This window comes from Erpetoichthys calabaricus, chromosome 1, assembly GCF_900747795.2.
Source record: "Erpetoichthys calabaricus chromosome 1, fErpCal1.3, whole genome shotgun sequence".
Taxonomy (NCBI): Eukaryota; Metazoa; Chordata; class Cladistia; order Polypteriformes; family Polypteridae; genus Erpetoichthys; species Erpetoichthys calabaricus.
The window spans coordinates 327,570,548-327,595,940 of record NC_041394.2 but is presented as its reverse complement, the minus strand read 5'-3'; the positions used below and the strand labels follow the sequence as shown (position 1 = coordinate 327,595,940).

General features: G+C 40.9%; 1 protein-coding gene across 1 annotated transcript; it reads left to right on the top strand.

Moving 5' to 3' along the window:
* The first annotated feature begins 331 nt into the window (after positions 1-331).
* Positions 332-24,679, top strand: LOC114664656 (zinc finger protein 260-like). The gene is made up of 3 exons (XM_028818851.2): positions 332-537; positions 6,002-6,455; positions 22,044-24,679. The coding sequence occupies exons 2-3, from the start codon at positions 6,053-6,055 to the stop codon at positions 23,846-23,848; spliced, it is 2,208 nt and encodes a 735-aa protein (XP_028674684.2). The 5' UTR covers positions 332-537; positions 6,002-6,052; the 3' UTR covers positions 23,849-24,679.
* The last annotated feature ends 714 nt before the right edge of the window (positions 24,680-25,393 follow it).

Sequence of the window (25,393 nt, the reverse complement as noted above, 5' to 3'; positions counted from 1 at the left end):
GAACTTCTAAGGAATTAAGGATGGAAGAAACAGGCTTCATCATCCAATACACACTTTAATAAGAGCGTTACAGATACAGTACTGAAGAACAAGTAACAGCTACCTGTAGGAGGCGAGTCTTATTTCTTCACTACGCAGCAGAACAATTTGAACAGGTTAATATAAATTTTACATACTGTACATCGCACATCGTTTCCTATTAGAGGGGTTTCCAAGTTCAGTAACGAAGTAACAAAGAGCACGTGTTAAATCTAAAGTCGTCAACACAACAAGGCGAGTCAGACGAAACCGCAGTTTAGTCAGGGGATGACGTCATTAAGAGCGACGGAAGCACAAGTCGAGGTGCTTGTTGTTTCGGAGTTGCGAGGAACGTTTAACAAGAAACAGTAGTAGTAGAAGAAGAAGATGAAGAAGGAAGAGCAATAGCGAACGGTGGATGTGAAGTGTTAGATAGTGTTTCTTATTTGTCTTCTTGTGTCCGGCTGACGGAGTCTGTGTGCAATGATCGAGAGTGGAGAGCACCCAAAAAATACGAGGGTAAGTAACTGGAATTGTGGCTCTTCTCTTGATACTTTTTGTACTTACTGCAGTTTCCAGTCGGAGTTGCTTGTCTCATTGTTTTAGCGTCCACTTCCTTAAATTGCCTCATTGACTCCTGAATTTCAGGGGCGAATTCCGTCGGCCGGTAGCTGTCGCTGCGTGACTTGAACTATCTTTCACGTAGACAGTGCACTGATTACTTAGTTTCTTCCTTTCTTTAGGGCGGAGATGAATCGACAGTTCAGACAGTCGGGTAAAGTAGGTGTACATCCATCCATTAAGTGATGCGAGGAAACGGATTTTACACAGCGGTTATTATAAAATCGAGATTAATTCAAAAATGAAGAAAAAACAGTGACATACCTCAGTGTTAACTAGCCGTTGGAACTGAGTGTGACTGAAAGAGATCATTTAAAAGTTACATCCGTCCATTTTCTAAAATTGCAGGGTCGCAAGGAAGTTGAAGCCTATCCCAACGTTAACAAACAATCATTTGCATACAGATGTTATTCACATGTATTCAGTATATATATGAAAAGAGGCGACCATGAATAAAAAGAATGGCCATTTCTATATGATGAGACCGAAGTGTTTGCAAATCTGCAATGTGCCCTTTAATCACGTCAGAATTGTTTGATTTGAAAATTTAAACTGTGGAGCAAAATCAAGGAAAATGTGTCTTTGTCCCAAACATTATGGAGGGCAGTGTGTGTGTGTCTTTATATATGTATATAAGGGCTGAGAAATGATAAAAAAAAAAAATAATAATAATAATAATAATAATCGCATCCAACATTAAAACGTAATTATAAAAACAATACATAAATCATGAAGTAAATACATACTGAATCACAAGTTTAATGTAGAATCAATACAAAGGAATTTAAGAAACATTAATGGCATAGTTTAAAACAATGACCTTAAACCTGAACTTTCAATAAAATACTGCTTGAGCAAGTACAACCTGAATTTGAATGCCTTCCTAAAAGGCAAGTTGAAAAGAAGACAAAAAGAAAATGAGGCCAAAGTACTAATTCTCAGATTGCCACAGCATAAGAGACACAGACGTGTCAAAATAAGACTTAAACAACGGAATCGGCTGTTGACTTTGAATGTACTGTGTGACTGATTTAATGGAAAGAATAAGCATCTCTTAAATGGGCATACATTAAAACTTGTGTTAAAGGTCCACAAATACTACCCTTAATTGCTCATCAACGACTGTATAATTGTACTCTACAGAACACAAGTTGCGCCGTGGAAAGTAACAGTAAACAGTAGTGTCCGTGGGTCCTGATCTGAGAGAGACACACTGCTCCTCAGGTGGTCGAGACCTTCATGTCTGAGGAGGACGGGACTACCTGGAGAAGCCGACATAAATGCAAGTGATTGCGTTAGCTTTAATTGCACTCGGACTCGTCTAACCCTTCTATTACGATCTTCTGCTTCAGAATTACGGTCCAGAAGCACGTCGCTGCTTCACTCCCGCTTCCCTCAACTCATTCGTTCACTCCGTGCTGTTCACGCACACCACACTGCTCCTTCTCATCCGCACCTCTGCCGCTGCTGCCTCGTGTGACTCCCGCGGTTCACCACTAAAGCCGAGCAAAAGCGCTTCCGTTCTAGTGCCTTCCACACTCAAACCCGCCTCTCGCGCTCGTTCCACCCCTTTTCCCGGGGTTACCTCCACTCGCTCAGATGTTTCATTTGCATAACGCACTGCGCCTTCTGAACTTACGGTGCTCGGTAGCTCCAGCCTGATCAGTACAGTATTATTGTTTCGTAATGTGAAATATATATATATATATATATATATATATATATATATATATATATATATATATATATATATATAATATAACCCTCTTGTGTCAAATATCACTTTACAAGTAAAATAAATAAATTAAATAAATAAAGCTGGATTGACATATCTGTCCAACATGTCCATTAATTCTAGACTGGTCAATCAAAAGGTAGCCCTCAATCTTACCCGGAGAAAATAACTGAAGCGAGGAAGTACTGCACAACTCATACAAGAAAGTGGAAACACAATCCTTAACCAAATGGCTCAAACCTTTTTTTTTCAGAGAGTTAAGCCTAAAAAGTAAATAATAAGGACATAAAGATATTAGTTACCCTAGTCCAGCCTTTTTTGCCTTCCTAGGCCAGACTTGAACTAGATCAGAGTGAGCAATGTCGGTCCTGGAGAGCCACAGTGGCTGCAGGTTTTTGTTTCTTAATGAGACGTCAATTATTGCTGATGAAGCCCTTATTGCTTATGTGACATTTTGATGCTTCATTTTAGTGGTCTTGCTTGTTAAGGTTCCCCACCCTTAATTGCTTATTTCAGTCTTAAACTCTGCATTCACTGTTTTTAATGGCTCCTTATTAGCAATAAGATGTAAATGACAAAGCAGCCAGCAGCTTTCATTCTGTGTTGTTTCACGTGTGTGGATTTATCATGGACTGTTTGATTTAATAAAACACTTAAAAGAGAAATGTGACAGACTGAAAATTATCCGACTTAGGCTTCAAATCATTTGGATAATATCCTTGAAAAGGGAGAAAAAATTTACGATATAAGAACATTAAATTGCAGACTAACAAGCCAGAAAATTAAATGAGTTCTGAGATTGGCAATGATTGGTTTCTAATTAAACACTTGGGTTGGAATGAAAACCTGCAGCCACCATGGCCCTCCAGGACCGACATTGCCTACCTCTGAGCTAGGTAATAACTCGACCATTTAATAAACTTCAAGGTCTAGACTCGTCATTAACAGAATGAAACCTCCTCTCTAACAGTCACTGATGTTACAAGTAATGCACTGTAAATTAATGTGTCGCACATCCAATTGATGATTCCACCCTTTTTAACCTCCTAGCCTCATTTCCAGTCTCTCTTCTTCATACTCAAAGTAGGTAATGAAAATGTGCTTGGGCAGCATGGTGGCAGGGTGGTCAGTTCTACTGCTACTCTATGAACTGAACCCCCCAATATTCATCTCCTGCCTCTGGTCCTTGTCTGTGTATATTTTGTTCCAGCTGCTCCAGTTTTCATTTCACATCTTCAAAGATAAGCAAATTAGTTTATCTGGTGATTAAAAATGGGCCCTGTGATGAACTGGCACCATGCTTTGGTCATGCTGCTTCTGCTTGGATTGGCTTTATTGTGCATTTTCTTACTTGGGCCAAACAAAAAAAAATATGATTGACAAACCATAAATGGACTGCTGAGTAAGACTGGAAAAAGGGAAACATGTGTAGCCGGGCATCTCAAATTCTGAGTGGGATAGTGACATTTTGGTTGAAACTGAGCTGTTACAGCACCTTGCTCGGGGAAATTTCATTTTCACTGTCAGAGTCCAGTGTGATGGAAACCAGGGGTGTCAGCTAGTCTCAGACCTCCAAACACAAACACACAGTGAGTCCCGGGTTCAAATAAAGGATAGTTTATTCACCAAATCCTCCACACGTAGCAAAAGCACAAGTAATCTTTCTCTGTCTCACTCATATATATATATATATATGTATAACACACATACTGGAGTTCTATATCTCAGTCCTTTTAGGTTTCGCCAGGGGGTGCTGTGAATATACAAGAGACAAGGTTTTCACCCAGCCCGTAAGTGCTGGCAGGCCACGTGAGCGGAAGCCCAGAAGTACTTTCAGGTTGGCCAATATAAAAGGACTGGACTGACCTCTCAGGGGGGAGCCATAGTCGGGTGGAAGATGGACGAAGCTTGCTGGGAGGTGTGGAGGAGAAAGAAAAAGTATTAGAGAGAGAAAGAAGGAATAATTGTTGGCTGTATTGCATATTGCGTGGGGCTGTGGTGCTAGAGAAGGCATTGTAAAGAGCATGAGAAAAATAAACCCGCTCTCGGTGCTTTTAAACTTGTGTCCGCAGTGTCTGTCTGTTGGGTTTGAGGAGCGACAGTGCCCTCTGGTGTTCATACTCCCCATTGAGTGAAACACCTGACTTCAAATAAACTTATAATCCAAAAAGGTTCACACACAAACATGTGCCAATGGATAAGCTTCCTCAATAAAGAAATGAACAAGTAGAACGTTTTTGTGCCATTTGTTCAATTGCGTTCTCTCTGTGTAATTTTAAAACTGGCATTAAAATCTGATTGTGTTTTAGGTCATATTTATGCAGAAATTGAAACAAAAGTCTAAAAGATTTCGCAAACTTTCTAGCACTAACGTAAATACATGAAAGTGTCCAAAACTCCTTTAGTTTGAGAGTAATGGGGCAATGCTGCCTTTTGCCAAATAGCAACCACTTGCCCCCTCTTTGCTGCGGAGTATGATGTTATCTGTACCATGCTGTGTTACTACTGCATGTTTCCAGCACATCTACTGAATCTGACGTTTTGTTCTTTATTTCGCCTTATACAATTTCTTGTATTAGGGATTTGTTTGTTGTCGCATACCCATTAGGGTCAGAGCCCAGGGTCAGCCATTGTACAGCACCCATGGCGCAATTGCAGGTTAAAGGTCTTTCTCAAGGGTCCAGCAGAGTAGGCAGTAATGGTGATTTGAATGGGCAACCTTCCAGATACCAGCACAGATCCTAAGCCTCAGTGGCACCACGCCTCCCTACTTTGCACGTCAGGTTGATGTACTCCTAGGGGGGGCACAAAGATGTGAAAAAAAGAAAACAAGAATCGAAAATATGAAAAATACATCTATTGAAACCAAAACAAATTAACTTAAACTACATTCTGATACTAGAAAAATAAATATAGATTTAGATAAATGTCGATAAAAGTTAAGTAGGTATAATAAAATATGCATCTATGATATATCATTAATTAAAAAAGAACAAATTGGTATTAGTGGGCTCCTTTCAAAAAAACGTTAGGGGGGCGCGATTAAAGCTGTTATGAAAACTCGGGTCGCAAATACTTAAAGGTTGAGAAACGCTGATGTACTCTGTCCCACACTCCTATTTAAACAGTACATTTTGTGCTGGGTGTTACCTACTGCTAGCACAGAATTATGGGAGATGGCTTCACGTCTGCTTGCTTTATTTTCATGACATTTCCTACTGTTTTACTCTAGGCTATTTAATATGAAGCATGAGGAGGTTAAGGTGTAGTAGCTGTGAACTGATTGTTTTGGCTTAAACCTCAACTGATGTGTTGCTATAACAACAACAACATTTATTTCTATAGCACATTTTCATACAAATGATGTAGCTCAAAGTGCTTTACAGGATGAAGAAAGAGAAAAAAGACAAAATAAATAAGAATTAAAATAAGGGAACACTAATGAACATAGAGTAAAAGTATGGTCCGATGGCCAGGGAAGACAGAAAAAACAAAACCAAACTCCAGACGGCTGGAGAAAAAAATAAAATCTGCAGGGGTTCCTAGGCCACGAGACCACCCAGCCCCCTCTAGGCATTCTACCTAACATCAATAACAAGAACCTGAAATTCTGTTCTTTCCAAACAGATGGGCGCTGCTGCTATTCCCAGGAATTCTTAGGTGTTTTTGCTGGGGGACATGCACCAGCCTGACAAATACACCATGGAGAAAAGAGACATGACCATTAAAGAAGAGGATTGTGAATGGGAAGCCAGCCTCTGCAGTCAGACTAGTTTGCCCATTAAGTCAGAGGACCGTGAATGGGAGTCAGTGGGCATTGCAGAAGACTCTGAGCAGACATCTGCCTGTACTGACGTAGAGAAATGTGAAATTAAAGACCACGTCAAGGAAGAGGACCTCAATTCAGAGTATGCCTGTAAAGATGCAGACATGACCGGAGTAGTCTCCCTGCAGGACGGGTACCATTCTTTTCAGGAGTGTCCTGTCAACGTGAAATCCGAGACCTTAGAAGAAGAAACAGAGAAAGAATCAAGGAAAAAAATAGAATCTGAGCCAACCCCATCAAGTCTTTCTGGAAAAAGTAAGTCTAACATTTGGCTAGTGTTTTTTTTTTTTTTTTTTACCTAAAAGGTTGCCTTGTACTATAAGTGTTAAACATGAACATTTTATGATGCTCATATCTGAGTGGGAAATTGTTTTAAAATGACTGCATTTACAGGTAAAGTGGATAAAAAATTAATTGAAAGCCAATTTTGGGCAGGTTGAGCTTATTATATTCACTGCGCAAAAGCAATACCAATGACAATCCTCCCTTTGAAAATTCACAAAAATTTGAATTTTCTTCAAGATTAGACACCAAACGAGCAGGCATCTGCTGTCTCTTTGTTTGGAAAATCTAGTGGGTGACATGAATGCCTTGACCATTCTTTGTGATCCAGCGTCTTAGGTATCTACTGTACTGGTAGGGGCTAATGGCTGTGTGGAGAGGAAAGAGAACTGGTGGAAACCAACTGAAGTCATCTGGTGATGACGAGTAGCTGCATGGGATTTGCAGCCTGTGAATTTTATTTAAAGCCTTGTGTGATCAAAGTTATCCTACAGTGGTACCCTGCTACAGTGAATCTCTTGCAGAAAACATGCTAAACTTTATTGCGGTAACCGGCACAAAGGGATAAGAGCTGATAAAATGTTAAGTTATAAATAAAAATCTTTTGAATTTGAGGGGTGTTATGCTCAAACTACAGGGTATAATGCACTAGTCACACCACATCTGGAGTATTGTGTGCCATTTTGGTCACCACAGTACAAGAAAGACAGCAGCACTTGAAGTTGTGCAGAGAAGAGCAGCCAAGTGCATCATGGGACTTAAGGACATGTCTTCCTGTGACAGACTCAGAGAATTAAACCTGTTTAGTCTCGAACAGAGGAGACTGCATGGGGACCAGGGACCAGGAAGCACTTCTTTACACAAAGAGTTGTGGGACTTTGAAACAAACTACCAAGACATGGAGATGAAGCAGAAAACCTTTAAGAAGAATCTGAATGAGATATTGGGACAGCTTAGCTATTAGCTAAACAAATGGGCTTGATGGACTGAATGGTCTCCTCTCGTTTGTCAAATTTTTTATATATAAAATTAGAGAGCACCAGAAGAAAAGGCATAGCCAAATTAAACTTGGAAGATTTATACTGAGGGTCTGTCCTATCTTTCACCTGGCTCAATACAAAACCCAGCTTGTCATTAATTGGAAGCCCAAAATGTTTTAACCAGAAAGCCAAAATCCTCAAGAAATGCCAGCAAAGCGATGAGGTTTATCCACAAAACTGGAATACTCGTAGGCACTGGGAACTGACCTTTATACCCATCAAGACTGTGCCATCACCTGTTGCACACTTCCAGTCCTTTCCACCTAATAACTCAAAAGACATTAAACATTTAAAGTCAAACGACACAAAAAGTCAAAGTAAATATTGTCATTTATTGTCCTCTATCTGTTGTCATCAGTTGAGATGACTCCCCGATGTACCTGACGTTTTCCATTTTGGAGATAAAGGCTCGTCCTGTGCAGCATTGGAGTCCCAGAGCCCTAGAAATAAATAGCTTTGTGATCCTTTCATGATCGGTCACTTTCAACAATGTTTTCCCTCATTTCTTCTGAAATTTCCTTTGATTGAGACATAGTGTTGTTCTACAAACCTCGTGGTGGCCACTTCACTGTTATGGTGAGGGTCAGGAAGTGGGGAGGTTTAGATTTAGCAGGTCTGGCTGTGTTCAGTCAGCTAACTTGAACTATTCATTCATGTTGCACAGCCATTTGAATGAGTATCATAAATGAATCCATAAATATATTAAGTAACATTAATAAATAATGATATATTAAGGTTGCATTTTGTGTAAAGATCTGTACTTAACCAGGGATTGTTTAAAACAGCAACACAGAAATATGAATTTCTTGTGCTGCTGGTGCGATATCCTGATGATGTCATCAATTATTGCACTTTTAAAAGCACTCAGCTAGTCTGCCTTGTGAAAACCTGAATGTGTAGGGATATCTCTCTCTATAAATAAAATCCAACTTCTGTCTGTCTGTCCACTTTTCACGAGAGAACTACTTCACGGATTTAGATTGGGTTTTTTTTTCTATAATTTGCTTGAATATTCCGGCTGATTTTGTTATTTCTCTCATTGCACTATGTATCAAAGTTCGCTTGCGGTACCGATTTATTTGCGTGAATCCGAGAGAGACTCATCTGGCTGCGAGGGAGGGGGGTGGGGCCTCCTCACTCACGCGCCAGCCTCCGGGTGTATACTCTAACTCCGCTTAACTAGCTAGCAAATGAGAGAACTTGGGGATTAATAAAGCATCTATCTATCTATCTATCTATCTATCTATCTATCTATCTATCTATCTATCTATCTATCTATCTATCTATCTATCTATCTATCTATCTATCTATCTATCTATCTATCTATCTATCTATCTATCTATCTATCTATCTCTACTTAACAGATTTAGATTGGGCTGTTTTTCTAGAATTTGGTTGAACATTCTGGTTAAATTTGCGACTCTCTCTCATCACACTGAGTTTCACAGTTTGCTTGCAGGAGTGATATATTCACGCTAATCTGAGAGACATGCAGTAGGCCCCTCCTCATTTACATGCCAGCCTCGGGGTGCATCTTACATCCACTTAGCTAGCGAACAAGAGAGCTACTGAATGGATTTAGATTGGGCTGTTTTTCTAGAATTTGCTTGAACATTCCTGTTGATTTTGCAACTTCTCTCATCACATTAAGAATCATAGTTCGCTTGCGGTACCAATTTATTTGCACTAATCCAAGACAGAGGCTGTGGGCCAAGGGAAGGGGGGGAAGCGTGACGTCAGGAGTGAGGAGTCAGTCTGTCTCTGTGTTTTGGGGTGTACCTTGCCTCCGCTTAGCTAGTGATACCTTTTTGTTTATTGATTTTTATAGTCTGGCCTGTTTCACTACTACGCGGGCAGAGCCACAGAGATTGGCTAGTAATTTATATAATAAATTATTTATATATAATAAATCCTTTCAAAGGTGGCGGGTGTGTATGTGAGTGGACTCCGTGATGGACAAGTGCCTGATTCCATGATGAAGATGTCTTGCACCCTATGCTGCTGGCCACCTTGACTTGAATTAAGCAGGTCTGACAATGTCCTCTCAGAACATGGGCAATATTTAATGTAGTAGTCATGGATTTTTTGCTGATAGCCCTGGTGAAAGAATGAACACAGAATGGGCTCTGTGACCTTTGAACAGCACAATGTTGCATGAATTTGATAACATGGTGTTATGCATTATGTACATTTCAGTACACACATTTTGTATCAGAGTCTACCTGTGGGTACAGGTTATTCAGTTAACCTTTGAGCCATTTCAGTCTTAGATTGTGGGAGTATATTAAGCCTTATCAGTGAACTTGATTAAAAAAATAATCTGCATATATTCCAATTTACTAGATTATTAAATAACTACAGATAGGAGCTTCCAAGAGTTGGTAGATCCTGCTAGAGATGGAGCCCTGGAAGGACAATGGGGTTTGGAGGCAGGCCGAGGGCAAGAAAGCAAGAGCTGGGAAGGAATCGGAGGAGATTCCACCTGAATGTTACAGAAGTGCCAGATTTTACAGGCACTTCACAGCCCAATCACACTCAAAATCCCCCCTCCGATCCTTCAAAATCAATCCCAGTATTAATTAGTCTGTTCAAGCAACCAAAATGCCAGTCAAATACACCTCTCTACCACTAAGCTGCAAACATCTGTGAACGTCACTCCTCTGATTGGCCAGTCAGCCCCTGACTTGCAGGAGTGGGCGGGGCCAAAGAGAGACATTTTTATGGAACCGCAAATGTCCACAGACTGAAGCCTTTAAATGGATTTCTTTAAATGCATATGATGGAACGGTAGAAAAAAATAAATTATGACGAGAGCCCATTTGCCTGTTTGTTCTTTTCAGGCAACCTTATAAACATTGAAAAGCTGTGCATCTGCAAAGGAAAAAAAAAGTTAAATGGTTGTTATATTAACGGTGAACAAGAAAGAAGGTAAGAGACCCAATGTTTCAGCTGTATAACCTTCATCAGGCGTGTTGTGTCTCTTACGTTCCTTCTTGTTCACTGTGAATATAACAATCTTTTAACATTTTTTTCCTTATCAGAATGATATGACATCACTAAACCTAAGCAGTACAATTACAAACACCCTGGTGAAATACGACACAACAATTTTTTCTTGAGACAATAAAAAAATATTCTACCAAAGGCATCAATGTTTGTAACAGTTATCATTTAAAGCCTTGTGCAACCAAAGGTACCCTGCTACAGTGCATCTTTTGCAGAAAAACATATTAACCTTCATTGTGGTCTGTCACAAAGGGAAAAGGGCAGATAAAATGTTAATATTAGGGTTGCCAGATTAGAAAATTAGAAATATGGGACACTCTTAAAATCTCTCTCTATATTACTATATATATATATAAATGTATACATGCCCCCTACACACTCAGACCAATATATTATATAAAAGTGGAGACATAAGGGAAAAACATAAAGCAAGGATTTTAATGGGTTATGAGGAAAACAAAAGTAAAATCATTTGAAAATTATTTAATACAAGCTAAAAAAAATCCTGGAAAAGTGAAATCATTTGGAAATATTTAATACAGACAACAGAGAAATATTATTTAATACAGGCAGTTAGAAAAAAAGTGGTCCGTGACAAGTTGTTACAACACACTTTGTTGACACTTATGTTGCGATGTTGATACAGACCTGCACAGCAGCGCGGCTGGAGAGCAAAACGGTAACCGTGTCGCTGTCCTCAGCCAACCCATAGCAACTGAACAAGCTGCAAACAGGCAGCAAGCACTAGCTTCCTCATTATATTTGGGTTATTTTCATCAAGAGAATCTGAGAAAAGAAAGTATAATTACTTATAAAGTTACAACTAAGTACCGTAAGAAGGTAGTAAAAATATATTTTTATTATGAAATTTGAAAATGAACTAAATATGGGACATGAAAGGTCAGTATGGGACAGGGGACAAAATGATCAAATATGGGACATGTCCCGTATACAGTGGTGTGAAAAACTATTTGCCCCCTTCCTGATTTCTTATTCTTTTGCATGTTTGTCACACAAAATGTTTCTGATCATCAAACACATTTAACCATTAGTCAAATATAACACAAGTAAACACAAAATGCAGTTTGTAAATGGTGGTTTTTATTATTTAGGGAGAAAAAAAATTCCAAACCTACATGGCCCTGTGTGAAAAAGTAATTGCCCCCTGAACCTAATAACTGGTTGGGCCACCCTTAGCAGCAATAACTGCAATCAAGCGTTTGCGATAACTTGCAATGAGTCTTTTACAGCGCTCTGGAGGAATTTTGGCCCACTCATCTTTGCAAAATTGTTGTAATTCAGCTTTATTTGAGGGTTTTCTAGCATGAACCGCCTTTTTAAGGTCATGCCATAGCATCTCAATTGGATTCAGGTCAGGACTTTGACTAGGCCACTCCAAAGTCTTCATTTTGTTTTTCTTCAGCCATTCAGAGGTGGATTTGCTGGTGTGTTTTGGGTCATTGTCCTGTTGCAGCACCCAAGATCGCTTCAGCTTGAGTTGACGAACAGATGGCCGGACATTCTCCTTCAGGATTTTTTGGTAGACAGTAGAATTCATGGTTCCATCTATCACAGCAAGCCTTCCAGGTCCTGAAGCAGCAAAACAACCCCAGACCATCACACTACCACCACCATATTTTACTGTTGGTATGATGTTCTTTTTCTGAAATGCTGTGTTCCTTTTACGCCAGATGTAACGGGACATTTGCCTTCCAAAAAGTTCAACTTTTGACTCATCAGTCCACAAGGTATTTTCCCAAAAGTCTTGGCAATCATTGAGATGTTTCTTAGCAAAATTGAGACGAGCCTTAATGTTCTTTTTGCTTAACAGTGGTTTGCGTCTTGGAAATCTGCCATGCAGGCCGTTTTTGCCCAGTCTCTTATGGTGGAGTCGTGAACACTGACCTTAATTGAGGCAAGTGAGGCCTGCAGTTCTTTAGACGTTGTCGTGGGGTCTTTTGTGACCTCTCGGATGAGTCGTCTCTGCGCTCTTGGGGTAATTTTGGTCGGCCGGCCACTCCTGGGAAGGTTCACCACTGTTCCATGTTTTTGCCATTTGTGGATAATGGCTCTCACTGTGGTTCGCTGGAGTCCCAAAGCTTTAGAAATGGCTTTATAACCTTTACCAGACTGATAGATCTCAATTACTTCTGTTCTCATTTGTTCCTGAATTTCTTTGGATCTTGGCATGATGTCTAGCTTTTGAGGTGCTTTTGGTCTACTTCTCTGTGTCAGGCAGCTCCTATTTAAGTGATTTCTTGATTGAAACAGGTGTGGCAGTAATCAGGCCTGGGGGTGGCTACGGAAATTGAACTCAGGTGTGATACACCACAGTTAGGTTATTTTTTAACAAGGGGGCAATTACTTTTTCACACAGGGCCATGTAGGTTTGGATTTTTTTTCTCCCTAAATAATAAACACCATCATTTAAAAACTGCATTTTGTGTTTACTTGTGTTATATTTAACTACTGGTTAAATGTGTTTGATGATCAGAAACATTTTGTGTGACAAACATGCAAAAGAATAAGAAATCAGGAAGGGGGCAAATAGTTTTTCACACCACTGTATAAGGGACATCTGGCAACCCTAGTTAATATATAACAAACTATTGACTTTAAATCAAAGAACATTATGCTCCCAACTAGATAATGCAGTGGTGAGTATTGTGTGCAGTTCTGGTCACAGCAGTATAATAAAGACATAGCAGCACTTGAAGGAGTGCAGAGGAGGGCAACCAAGTGCATCATGGAACCTAAAGACATGTCCTCCTGTGACAGACTCAGAGAATTTAACCTCTTTAGTCTCAAGCAGAGGAGACTGCATGTGTGGGGACCTCATCCAGGTGTTTGAAATCCTCAAAGGCACTGATAAAGCAGATCCAGCAACATTCTTTCAGCTTAAAGGTGAATCATATACTCAATGACATCAGTGGAAATTAAGTGGAAGTGCATTTAAAACTGAAGCCAGGAAGTACTTCTTTATACAGAGTTGTGGGACTCAGGAACAAACCACCCAGACATGGAGTTGAAGCAGAAAACCTTTAAGAACAATCTGGATGAGATATTGGGACAGCTTAGCTATTAGCTAAACAAACTGGCTTAATGGAGTGAATGGTCTCCTCTTATTTGTCAAATTTCTTATGTATTCTTATGTATAAATTAGAGAAGACCAGAAGAAAAGGCATCTCCAAATTAAACTTGGAAGATTTATACTGAGAATCTGTCCAATCTTTCATCTGGCCCAAACCAAAACCTTACTTGTCATTAACTGAAAGCCCAAAATGTTTTAACCAGAATGACAAAATGGTTTATTATAAATGCTACAGTGAAATAAATAAGAATTACTTACCAGTTATGCCACAGGCATAAACCTTTGTATCATCTCAGAGAGCAGAAGCGATCAGTTGTTTTAAACTGGGAGGATCTTTCCTCACCTTCTATAATATTGTTTTTTTTTTTCTGTTTTATAAGCTATGTTGACATTTTTCCAACAGTTCGCAAAATGTGGTCCGACAGTAGATGAGTTACTGTGAAAATGCGTTGTGTGCTGCACATATCCTGCTAGTACATTCCGATTTTCGACACCGATTTGTGCTTTGGCTTTTTTAGACTGACTGTTTAATTCGCCGTAATGGTCGACTTCCACTGCAATCGGTAATTGAGTAGCAAATGCTGTATTTGGTTCAGTAAACTTTAACTATCTGTGAAATTGGCACATTTTACATTTTGAATGAGGGAGATTGTGTGACATTTCACTATCATTATGTTGGAAAGAAAAGAGCCGCTTTTGAAGGTTGAAGGGCTGTGCAAATTCACATAATAATGATTTCCAGTCTTACAAAATCACACACAATTTCAAGAAGAAGAACCCATAATGAGAAATCACACACAAGCCAATTTTTTTTATGCACAGCAGATTTAAAAATAGTCCAGATGTACATGAAAATGCCCATTCTGGCAACTCTGAGGTTAGGTGACCGAGCCAGTGCTACACATGTCTGCTGCCCAATTAGATGAGTGGCACAAGTGGTGAGTCAACATGAAGTTTCCAGCTTTGCAAACTGAGGTCCTGCTGCTCAGACGTGGAGGGACTTGTACTACATTCCCATTTGACCTCTTAGAACTACTGTAGCACACTTGTAACCATCAAGAAATTACACTGGGCACTGCCTGATTCGTTTTATGTGCCCGTGTCGAGAGGCAGGCCATGCACTTGGGAAGGAAACACCAGCTTATCCAGTTTATCTGAAGGGAACTTCCACTGACCAAGTGAGTTGAGTGAGTGGGCTTCACTAGGTATCATATGACACAGCAGCAGGCTCTCTCTCAACCTCACTGTGTTGTGATTCTGGCACCAAAACAGGGGAGGCCTACAAAAATAAGGCCAGAATCCTGACTGGCTTGCCCAAAACAGGTCGCACCCCCAAGACAAGTGTGACCCAAGCCAAATGGGACATGTCAGGCCTGGATAGGCCTAAAAGTGAAGAACAGGCTTTGAAAGTTGAAAAATCACAAACAATGTTCCAAATTATTGCCCAAGTCCAACAAGAGGGAGGATGACCATAAACTCTCAGTTTGTAAATAATAGGGGACACAAAGAATCTTTATAAAAAAAATGTTATTTATTCACAAAAAAGCAATAAAGAAATGCCATGAGAGGCAATTCTAAGGTGAATACACTCTCAAGACACAATCCAGTAGCAAATTCCAGTAAACAGAAGCTAAAAGTCAGCCAAACCAGTAAATCCAATAAACTAAACAACACCCGCACCTTCTTTGTGTGAGAATACGACGCAAAGAAGGGCAATGGCCCTGACATTTGGGGGCTTGTCCAGGATTGCTCAGGGGAAAGGCAAGTGCAACGAGGTAAAGAGATAGCAACTGACCCCACTGCATAATGGGAGACCCTCCTAGTTGTAGTTTAAAAGTTCTGAAGCCCAAGGGAGTTCCTTTTAGCTCAGCTGGATAAGCAGTCACTTACCGGCACTCTCTGTGTGAGCACATCAAACAAAGTGGCCCTGTGTGGCTGTTTACTATTGATACAACTAGAAATGAAAGACCATGGAGCTCCAATAATCAGGCAGCGAAAACCGTAAACGCACGTCTTGAAACGGCCAAAGTGCTGGCAAAAAAATCGCACAAAATCCAGTACAATCGTACAATACTATATCACATAACACTGATTACATTTTAAGTAAAATACTCACCTTTTATGGAGGCAATCACGCATACTATTTTCAGTGGAACACGTTGATCTGTGAGTCATTTAAGAACACTACCTGAGTGAAGTTTTTTATTTTCAATGTTGAGTAAGGTTTATTAAATTTTTAATTTCAATTATAGATATGTACATAAATAACGGGGGCGAAATGTGAGGGGCAACTTATCCAGACACCGTAGCCAACCTATCTGGACGCGGCTGCAAGAAGAAAATTGACCCCAGAATGGTCAGAAGGATAATGAGAATGGTAGACAAAAAGCCAAGGAGGACTTACAAAGAGAAATGAGCTGAGCTCCAAGGTCAAGGTTCATCAGTGTCTGATCACACCAACTGTCGCTTTTGAGTGACAGCGGCCCCAATGGAAAAAGACCCAGGAGGACTCCACTGTTGAAAGGAGAGCATAAAAAAGCTAGAGTAGAATTTGCCAAATTGCATATTGACGACCCACAATGCTTCTGGGAGAACATCCTTTGAACAGATGAGTCAAAACTGCAGCCTTTTAGCAAGTGTCACACACGTGCGATTAGGACGCATTCAAAGAGCCTAAAGGTGAGTGAACTATCGTGAGATATGAGTTGGTCACGTGGTACTTACCTGGATCTCTTCTTTCCACAGAAAACCAGAAGAAAAGTAATTACCTTCACTTCTGGACATAAAAATGGCCGCAACAACGTCACTTCTGGCCATCCTCAATGACATCACTTCCGCCGCTTACAGATCACATCACTTCTGTCTCACGTCGATGACGTTACTTCCGGTTCCTGTTCTTAACGTCACTTCCTGCCAACCATTTCCTGTTCCCATAATCCTTTTTGTATAAATCCACCATTTTCTCAAAGTAAAACTGTCGAATGTTCTTGTAAATTCAAAGACTTTGATCTCTGTATTTCTTATATTGTCTTAGGGCAATATACGGGGACGGTCCCCAAAACTTTTTCTTGACTTTTGAGTTGTTTTTTTTGGGTTAAAAGCCCACAATTGGCGTAGCTGGCAGGATTGTTTTTCCTGTTTTTTCAACAATGACAGAAGAACAGGACCTGAACACCGTGCTGTCTACAATTATGGGCGAACTTCGCACCTTAAAAGTACAGATGGGCGAGACCAGGACACAGCTAGCTGAAGCTGAGGCCCGTGCAGCTGCATCAGTACGAACGGAGGCTGCTCGGTCACTTCCTACTCAATTAACAACTTTAACAGAAGATGACGACATTGAAATGTATTTTCTAGTTTTTGAGCGTACCGCATGGTCGAGGGCGGAATGGGCATACCTACTGGCTCCCTACCTGAAGGGGGCGGCGCAGAGAGCCTACTACGATTTAACCGAGGAGCAGGCTGCCGATAATGACACTATAAAACTTGAAGTGTTCAAGCGCTATGGCATATCAGTGGAACAGCAGGCGAATGAATGGAGGGAGTGGCAATTTGACCCTGAGAGGCCATTGAGAACTCAGACTTTTGAAGCTTGGCGCAAAGTGTGTCGCTGGTTAAGGCCAGACATAAATACTTCACACAAAATGGCCGAACTACTGGCCTGTGAAACCTGCGTGCCTGCACTCCCTGACCAGATAGCCCAGCAGGTCCGTAAACATAACTATGAGGATATGGACACCCTGATCAAGATTGCGGAGCATCACTGGGCGGCTTGTAAATCGGGGTGATCGGAACGGTTTTCTCGTCACGCTCAACAGGCACGTGGGGCAGTCCCTGAGCCCACCCGCCAGTCTCCCCTCCCTACCGTTCGAAAACGAGACAGACCGATCAACCCCCCTCGCTGTTTCAAGTGCGGGGAGCTTGGACACCTGTCCCCGAACTGTACTTCGGAGCCCATGGATTGTTCTTTGGTGAAGGGAGAAAGGTATTGTGCCACGGTGACTAACCCGTTATCTCTTCCATATACAGGTGCAGTTATTATAAATGGTAGGAAAGTAAGGGCGATGTTTGATTCTGGGAGTAACATTTCTATTGTTGCTGCCCATTTCGTTTTGCCGCAACAGTGGACTAAGCAAAAAACTAGTCTGAAATGTATTCATGGGGACATCCGGTATTACAAAACAGCCCGATGTGGGGTGTCAATAAATCACAATCTAGTTGGTATGTCCATGGCTGTATTACCGGATTCCCCTTTTCCAGTTATATTGGGTAGAGACTGGAATAAAATCAATAGCGGTAATAACGTAACTGTACCAAAAACAAATTTAGGCTTAGTCATGGAAAATGATGCTCCGACTGCCTTCACGCCATGTCCCACAGTAGCACGGACCCATACGGGTACCCAGTGTGAAGAATTTGATGTCCCAGCATCCTCTGCGGGAGCTAGTACAGCTAACAGAGAGGACATAGAGGCAGTAGCCCTGCCCATTGAGGTCGAGAAAGACCCAATACAAGACTTATCATCTCAAATTGTGTTAACCCCTTCCTCGTTTAAACGAGAACAATGAAATGATGATTCTTTAAAGTTTGCAAGGATTGCTATAGTGTCTGCCGATGGTTATACAACCCTAGATCCCATGCCATCAATGCCATTCTTTGTAATAGAAAATGAATTACTATATAGAGTGGCAGAACACGGGGGTGAAGTGCGAACATTGCTGCTAGTCCCACGCACTTTTCAGCGACAAGTGTGCGAGTTAGCACATGCTCACCTTCTAGGAGTCCATTTAGGCTCCGACAAAACTTTGAAGAGAATAAAGCTCCTCTAGTTTTCCTTCCCATTATTGATATCCTGTTTGAATGAGTCGGAATTGATATCATAGGACCTTTAGAACCCTCGGTAAAGGGCTTTAAATATATTTTAGTCTTAGTAGATTATGCCACTCGATTCCCTGAAGCTGTTCCGTTGTGCTCAGCTAATACAAAAAATATTGCACGGGAACTAATAGGGATATTCGCTCATGTGGGGATCGCCAAAGAGGTTCTAACGGATCAAGGGACTCCCTTCACTTCGGAGACGTTCAGGGAGGTGTCTAAATTACTCCGTATAAAACATCTGAAAACGTCAGTCTATCACCCGCAAACTGATGGATTGGTAGAACGTTTTAATCAAACATTAAAGCAGATGTTACACAAATTAGTTAATGAGGATGGAAGAAACTGGGATCAGTTACTGCCTCTTGTTTTGTTTGCATACCGGGAAGTCCCACAGGCCTCTACGGGTTTCTCCCCTTTTGAATTATTATACGGAAGACAGCCCAGAGGTTTATTGGATATGTTAAAAGAAGGTTGGGAAGAGGAGGTCCTTCCTACTTCAAATGTTCTTGAATATATCGTGCAATTACGCGATAGATTGGAGAAAAGTAGGCCATTTCTAAAAGAAAATTGGGAAAAAGCACAAGCAGCGCAGTCGCGTTATTATAACCATAATACCACCATTCGGAAATTTGTCCCGGGTGATCGTGTAATGGTCCTTGTCCCAACTTCACATTCCAAATTATTAGCCCATTGGCAGGGGCCCTATGAGATTAAAGAAAGAAAAGGTCTTGTCAATTATTTGGTTAAACAACCCAATTGTCGACCGACTGAGAGAGTATATCATATTAATTTGCTGAAACCGTGGAAGGATAGGGAACTTGATCCCTCCTCCGGCCAGCCTCGTTCCTTGTTTATAGCTCAAACCCACCTTAATTTTGGTCCCAATTTGACGTTGGAACAACGACAAGATCTCAAACAAGCTGTCTTGTCTGTCCCCAAAGTTGTGGATGAGATTCCTGCACGTACTGCGCTGATTGTCCATGACATCATCATTGACCCTGGAGTGATTGTCAGGGAAAAATCCTATAGGCTCCCGGAGGCAAAGAAAGTGGAAGTAGAGTTGGAAATTAGGCGAATGAGAGGATTAGGGGTTATTAAAGAAAGCCATAGCCCTTGGTCTAGTCCAATTTTCCTAGTTCCTAAACCTGATGGGTCATGGAGGTTTTGTAATGACTTCCGTCGTCTCAATCAGGTCTCTAAATTTGATGCGTATCCCATGCCGTGCGTGGACGATTTACTCGACCGACTGGGGAACGCACAATTCCTAACTACTCTTGACATGACGAAAGGGTATTGGCAAATTCCCTTAATGGCCTCCGCTAAAGAAAAATCCGCATTTAGAACCCCAAGTGGACATTGGCAATACAGGGTCCTTCCTTTTGGTTTGCACGGGGCACCAGCTACCTTCCAACGTCTGGTAGATACACTGCTACGGCCCCACAATTCATTTAGTGCCGCCTACCTGGATGATGTAGTCATTTATTCCGACACCTGGAAGGACCATGTAGTGCAGGTTAAAACGGTACTCTTCACACTAGTGTCAGCAGGGCTTCATATTAATCCAAAGAAATGTTTTTTTGGGTTACGTGAAGCCAAATATTTAGGCTACCTAGTGGGTGGAGGTATTGTTAAATCACAGTGTAGCAAAGTTGATGCCATCAATAATTGGCCCCGTCTGATAAATAAGAGGCAAGTTCAAGCTTTTTTGGGGTTGGCAGGTTACTATCGCCATTTTGTACCTCATTTCTCCAAAATTGCTGCGCCCTTATCTAGTCTCACATGAAACGAGCATCTTCAAAAGTGGTATGGGATGATTCGGCTGATAAAGCATTTGGTGACCTGAAATTACCCCCTACTTCAGCACCTATTTTAAGATCTCCTAATTTTTCTCTTCCTTTTATCCTTCAGACCGACGCATCGGCCACAGGTTTGGGTGCCGTGTTGAGCCAATGCGTCGATGGTGCTGAACACCCCGTGATGTACCTCAGCCGGAAACTGCTGGACCGGGAGACCAAGTATGCCACGGTGGAGAGGGAAGCCTTGGCGATTAAGTGGGCTGTAATGTCCTTAAGGTACTATCTCCTGGGGCGTGAATTTACTCTGGTGACAGATCATGCCGCTTTACAGTGGATGGCCCTTCATCAGGAGTCGAATCCACGTGTCACTAGGTGATTTTTGGATCTACAACCTTATCGTTTTAGTGTGATTTATCGTCAAGGTTCCTTACAGGCCAATGCGGATGCTTTCTCCCGTGTCCATGACCTCTCGGTGCAGGTCACCCGACCTGATGGGTCTGGGCTGAGGGCGGGGTCATGTCACACATGTGCGATTAGGAGGCATTCAAAGAGCCTAAAGGTGAGTGAACTATCGCGAGATATGAGTTGGTCACGTGGTACTTACCTGGATCTCTTCTTTCCACAGAAAACCAGAAGAAAAGTAATTACCCTCACTTCCGGACATAAAAATGGCCGCAACAACGTCACTTCTGGCCATCCTCAATGACATCACTTCTGGCGCTTACAGATCATATCACTTCCGTCTCACCTCGATGACGTTGCTTCCGGTTCCTGTTCTTAACGTCACTTCCTGCCAACCATTTCCTGTTCCCATAATCCTTTTTGTATAAATCCACCATTTTCTCAAAGTAAAACCATCAAATGTTCTTGTAAATGCAAAGACTTTGATCTCTTTATTTCTTATATTATCTTAGGGCAATATACGGGGACGTCCCCAAAATTTTTTCTTGACTATTGAGTTGTTTTTTCGGGTTAAAAGCCCACACAAATAATATCAGCTGTATGTCCACAGGCAAAAATTCAAGATTTCAAAGAAAACAACACCATACCTACTGTGAAATGTGCAGGAGGTTCGTTATGTTTTGGGGCTGCATCCTGCATGAGGTGCTTTGAGTCTGAACAAGAAACAATGATATCTCAAGACTAGCAAGACATTGTCGAGCAAAACTTACTGCTCAGTGTCAAAGAGCTAAGTCCCCCTTGCAAGGTCATGGATCATCCGGCAGGATAATGACTCAAAACACACAGCTAAAATCAAACAAGAAAACTGCTAAGAACAAAACATTGAACTCTTCTGAAGTGGTTTACTATGAGCCCTGATTTGAATTCTTATGGAACATCTATGGAAAGAACTGAACCATGCAGTCTATAGAAGGACCCCTTCAGACCTGACACAGCTGTAACAGTTTTCTCAAGAACAGTTGGCCAAACTATCTGTGCAAAGGTGCTGAAGTCTCATTGATAGCCACAGTAACTACTTGTTTGCAGTGACTGCCTCTAAAGATTGTGCAATGACATATTCGATTGAGGGTCCCCTCAATTTTGTCCATTATTATTATTTGAAATATTGTGTATCAACACTCTAAATCAGTTTCAAGTTATTTTAAAGTCAGTTATGGGTTGTTTTTTTTTTGTGGTGGGGTACCAACAAATTTGTCAATGTGTTTTATTCATGTTAGGTCTTTATCTAAACCCCTCTGTGTCACTTATTTAAACCTCTCTAAATGATACATTTTATGTTTTTCTACAGAATTGCAGGATTGTGACCACTTCACTTCATCCTCATTTGGTCAGTACCCTCTTCAAGGCAAAGAACAACGATCAGCATGTGAGGAAAATGTGAAGAAATCAGATTCAGGAGCAGCCTCAGTGCAATCCAGCTGTTTGCATACAGTGAAACTAACAGACTTCCCTGGCACTCCTCAACAGGTGCAAAATATAAATCCAATGTCTCTGCATACTTGTCAAAAGCCCAAACAAATGTATAAAAGAAAATCAAATACTGAGGTTCCACAGTGGAGTTTTTCAAAACAGAAGCTACATTCCTGTTCAAACTGTGGCAAACAATTCTCCAATAGCAGCAATTTCCAGAAACACATGAGAATTCACACTGGCGAGAAGCCATACTGCTGTTCTGAATGTGGCAAACGATTCTCCTGTAGTAGCAGTTTGCAAAGACACACAGGAATTCACACTAAACCGTATTGCTGTCCTGAATGTGGCAAACAATTCTCCTGCAGTGGCAGTCTTAAGAGACACACAGGTATTCACACTAGCAACAACCCGCATTGCTGTTCAGAATGTGGTAAGCAATTTTCTGACAGTAGCAGTCTTGAGGCGCATATAAGAATTCACACTGGAGAGAAGCCTTATTCCTGTTCTGAATGTGGTAAACAATTCTCCTTCTGTAACAGTTATCAGAGACACACAAGAATTCACTCTGGAGAGCAGCCCTACTGCTGTTCTGAATGTGGCAAGCAATTTTCTGACCGCTCTAGTCTTCATGTACACACAAGAAATCACAATGGAGAACAGCCCTATTGCTGCTCTGAATGTGGTAAAAGATTCTTCCGCAGAAGCAGTCTTCTGAGACACTCAAGAATTCACACAGGAGAGAAACCACATGGGTGCTCTGAATGTGGCAAACGATTTTCTTGTGCCAGTAGTCTTCAGGTACACACAAGAGTTCACTCAGGAGAGAAACCTTACTGCTGTGGTGAATGTGGTAAGCGATTCTCTGACAATAGCAGTATTTGGATACACAAAAAAATTCACTCTGGTGAGAAATCACACTGCTGTCCTGTGTGTGGAAAACGATTTTCCACCAGCAGCCATTTACAGAGACACATGAGAACTCACACTGGTGAGAAGCCATATTACTGTTCTGAATGTGGCAAACAATTTTCCAACAGCAGCAATCTTCAGGCACACACAGTAATTCATGCTAGTGAGAAACCTTATTTCTGTTCTGAATGCGGCAAACAATTTTCTGACAGTAGAAGTCTTCAGGTGCATATAAAACTTCACACTGGAGAGAAGCTGTACTGCTGTTCTGAATGTGGGAAACAATTTTTATACAGCTTTAGTCTTCAGGTGCACAAAAGAATTCACACTGGAGAACAACCTTTTTGCTGCTCTGAATGTGGCAGACGATTTTCTCGCAGAGGCAGTTTTCTGAGACACTCAAGAATTCACACTGGAGAGAAACCACATGGCTGTTCTGAATGTGGCAAACAGTTTTCCAGTACTGGTAAACTTCAGGTACACATGAGAATCCACTCGGGAGAGAAACCGTATTGCTGCCATGAATGTGGCAAACAATTCTCTGATAATAGCAATTTTTGGGTGCACAAAAGAATTCACTCTGGAGAGAAACCGTATTGTTGTCCTGAATGTGGTAAACGATTCTCCACCTGCAGCCTTATCCAGAAACACATACAAATCCACATTGATGAGAATCCATATTGCTGTTCTGAGTGTGGTAAACAATTCTCTTGCAGTAGCAGTCTTCGAAGACACAGAAGAAGCCATGCACCAGAGAAAGATATGAAGTAAAATAACTTGGGAACTTGTATAATACTTGAACTGTAGTAAATGTCGCCCAGGCACCTCAGGTTTTGAAATTGTTTTATTGGGGAGTGGGTATTTTCAACGCATCCTCGTTGATGGGCTACTGGGAAAGGTTTTGGGTATCATCCTGCTCACAAGTGATCCTGGGAAGGCTTCAAGGCAGGCTTCCTTTTTGCATGTTTACTTTGCCACTAATGCAATTGATATTGTTTTGTGAAATTATTTGCAAAGTGAAATGCTTAAGTTTAATAGAGTTCAGTTTTGTGCAATAAATTATCAATACTTAAAAATGAAAACAAAAAGGTAACACAAGATGAAAAGGTTAAACGAGACCAAAATCCAGAAGAGACCTGAGCTTGTTAAACACAAGGTATTTTTTTAGGTGCACCATATATGTAAATGTTGTGGAATACAAAAGAATCAGCAGATTAACTTTGTACACTGTTTATAAGCCTATGCGGAGACCATGGGTTATGAATGTGTGCTCTCACACAGACAGTTCTGGCAGGGCATTATATAGCAGCAAAGGTAGGTGGCCTGCACAGCTGATAACACATCTACTCTCACCTGCAATACAAGCTTAAACCAGTGTTCTCTGCTTCTGAAAGTAAATAAGTACAGGCCAATCTTGCAGGTGGACAATAGTAGGAACTCAAGATGTGTAAACATAAAAACTATACCATAATGTGTCTCTTCTTCATATAACTGTCAAGTGTATGTTTTTTTTTATTAACCACACTGAGCAACAATTTTTTTCAAGAGTTTTGCTTCTTGAAATATTTTGGTGAGTATTACATACAGATTCAGTCTAAACACAAATATCATTTCAGCCTTTCTGTATCACATAGAAATTTAGAAAAATCTGAAATTATTTTCTTTATCTCTAGTGTGTTTACTCACTTAATAATGCTGATGTGTTTTTTTTTTTTAGCTAAAAATGTTTTGCTGCTCATTTTCATTTGTACTCCACATTGGGCGCTTTGTGTCTCAGTCAGCCAGCATTGATGGATTCCACCATCCCTGATACCACTGTTACATTGTTACAATGTTCTGGTGAAATCTTTCACCATGTCCATCACAAACTGCTCCAAGATAATCAGGGATGAAGCCCAAGTGTGAATGCAGAAAATGAATCTTTAGTGATATGATGCTCTTCCTGGTTTGTATTTTTTAAGCATGTTGTCAACCTGCTGGACATAGTTTGATGTTCTGTAGTTGTATTTGTTAAGAAAATTCTCAACAACATCCTTGCATCCCTTCCATGCAATTTTACTCCAGTCCCACTGCGGATTTTTCAACTAGTTAGAGTTGATGATATGTCCAGCCTTCCTTAATCTTGGTATCGGTTATTTTTGGAAACATCTCAAATATCAAAGTCCTTCACATTTCTTGTTAATCACTTTTATGAAATTTTGCATTAGTCCAAGGTTGATATGAAGGGAAGGCAAAAACCGTCTCTGTTGGGTCAGCAAGTGTTTTCTGTGCCCTGGAATCATATGCTTATGGAGCAGACAGTCCTTTTTAATGTAA

Excerpts from the sequence above, each read along its gene's own strand:
- LOC114664656 (XM_028818851.2), top strand. The coding sequence starts at position 6,053 with ATGCACCAGCCTGACAAATACACCATGGAGAAAAGAGACATGACCATT. Across the intron at positions 6,456-22,043 it reads ATCAAGTCTTTCTGGAAAAA|AATTGCAGGATTGTGACCAC; the intron begins GTAAGTCTAACA and ends GTTTTTCTACAG.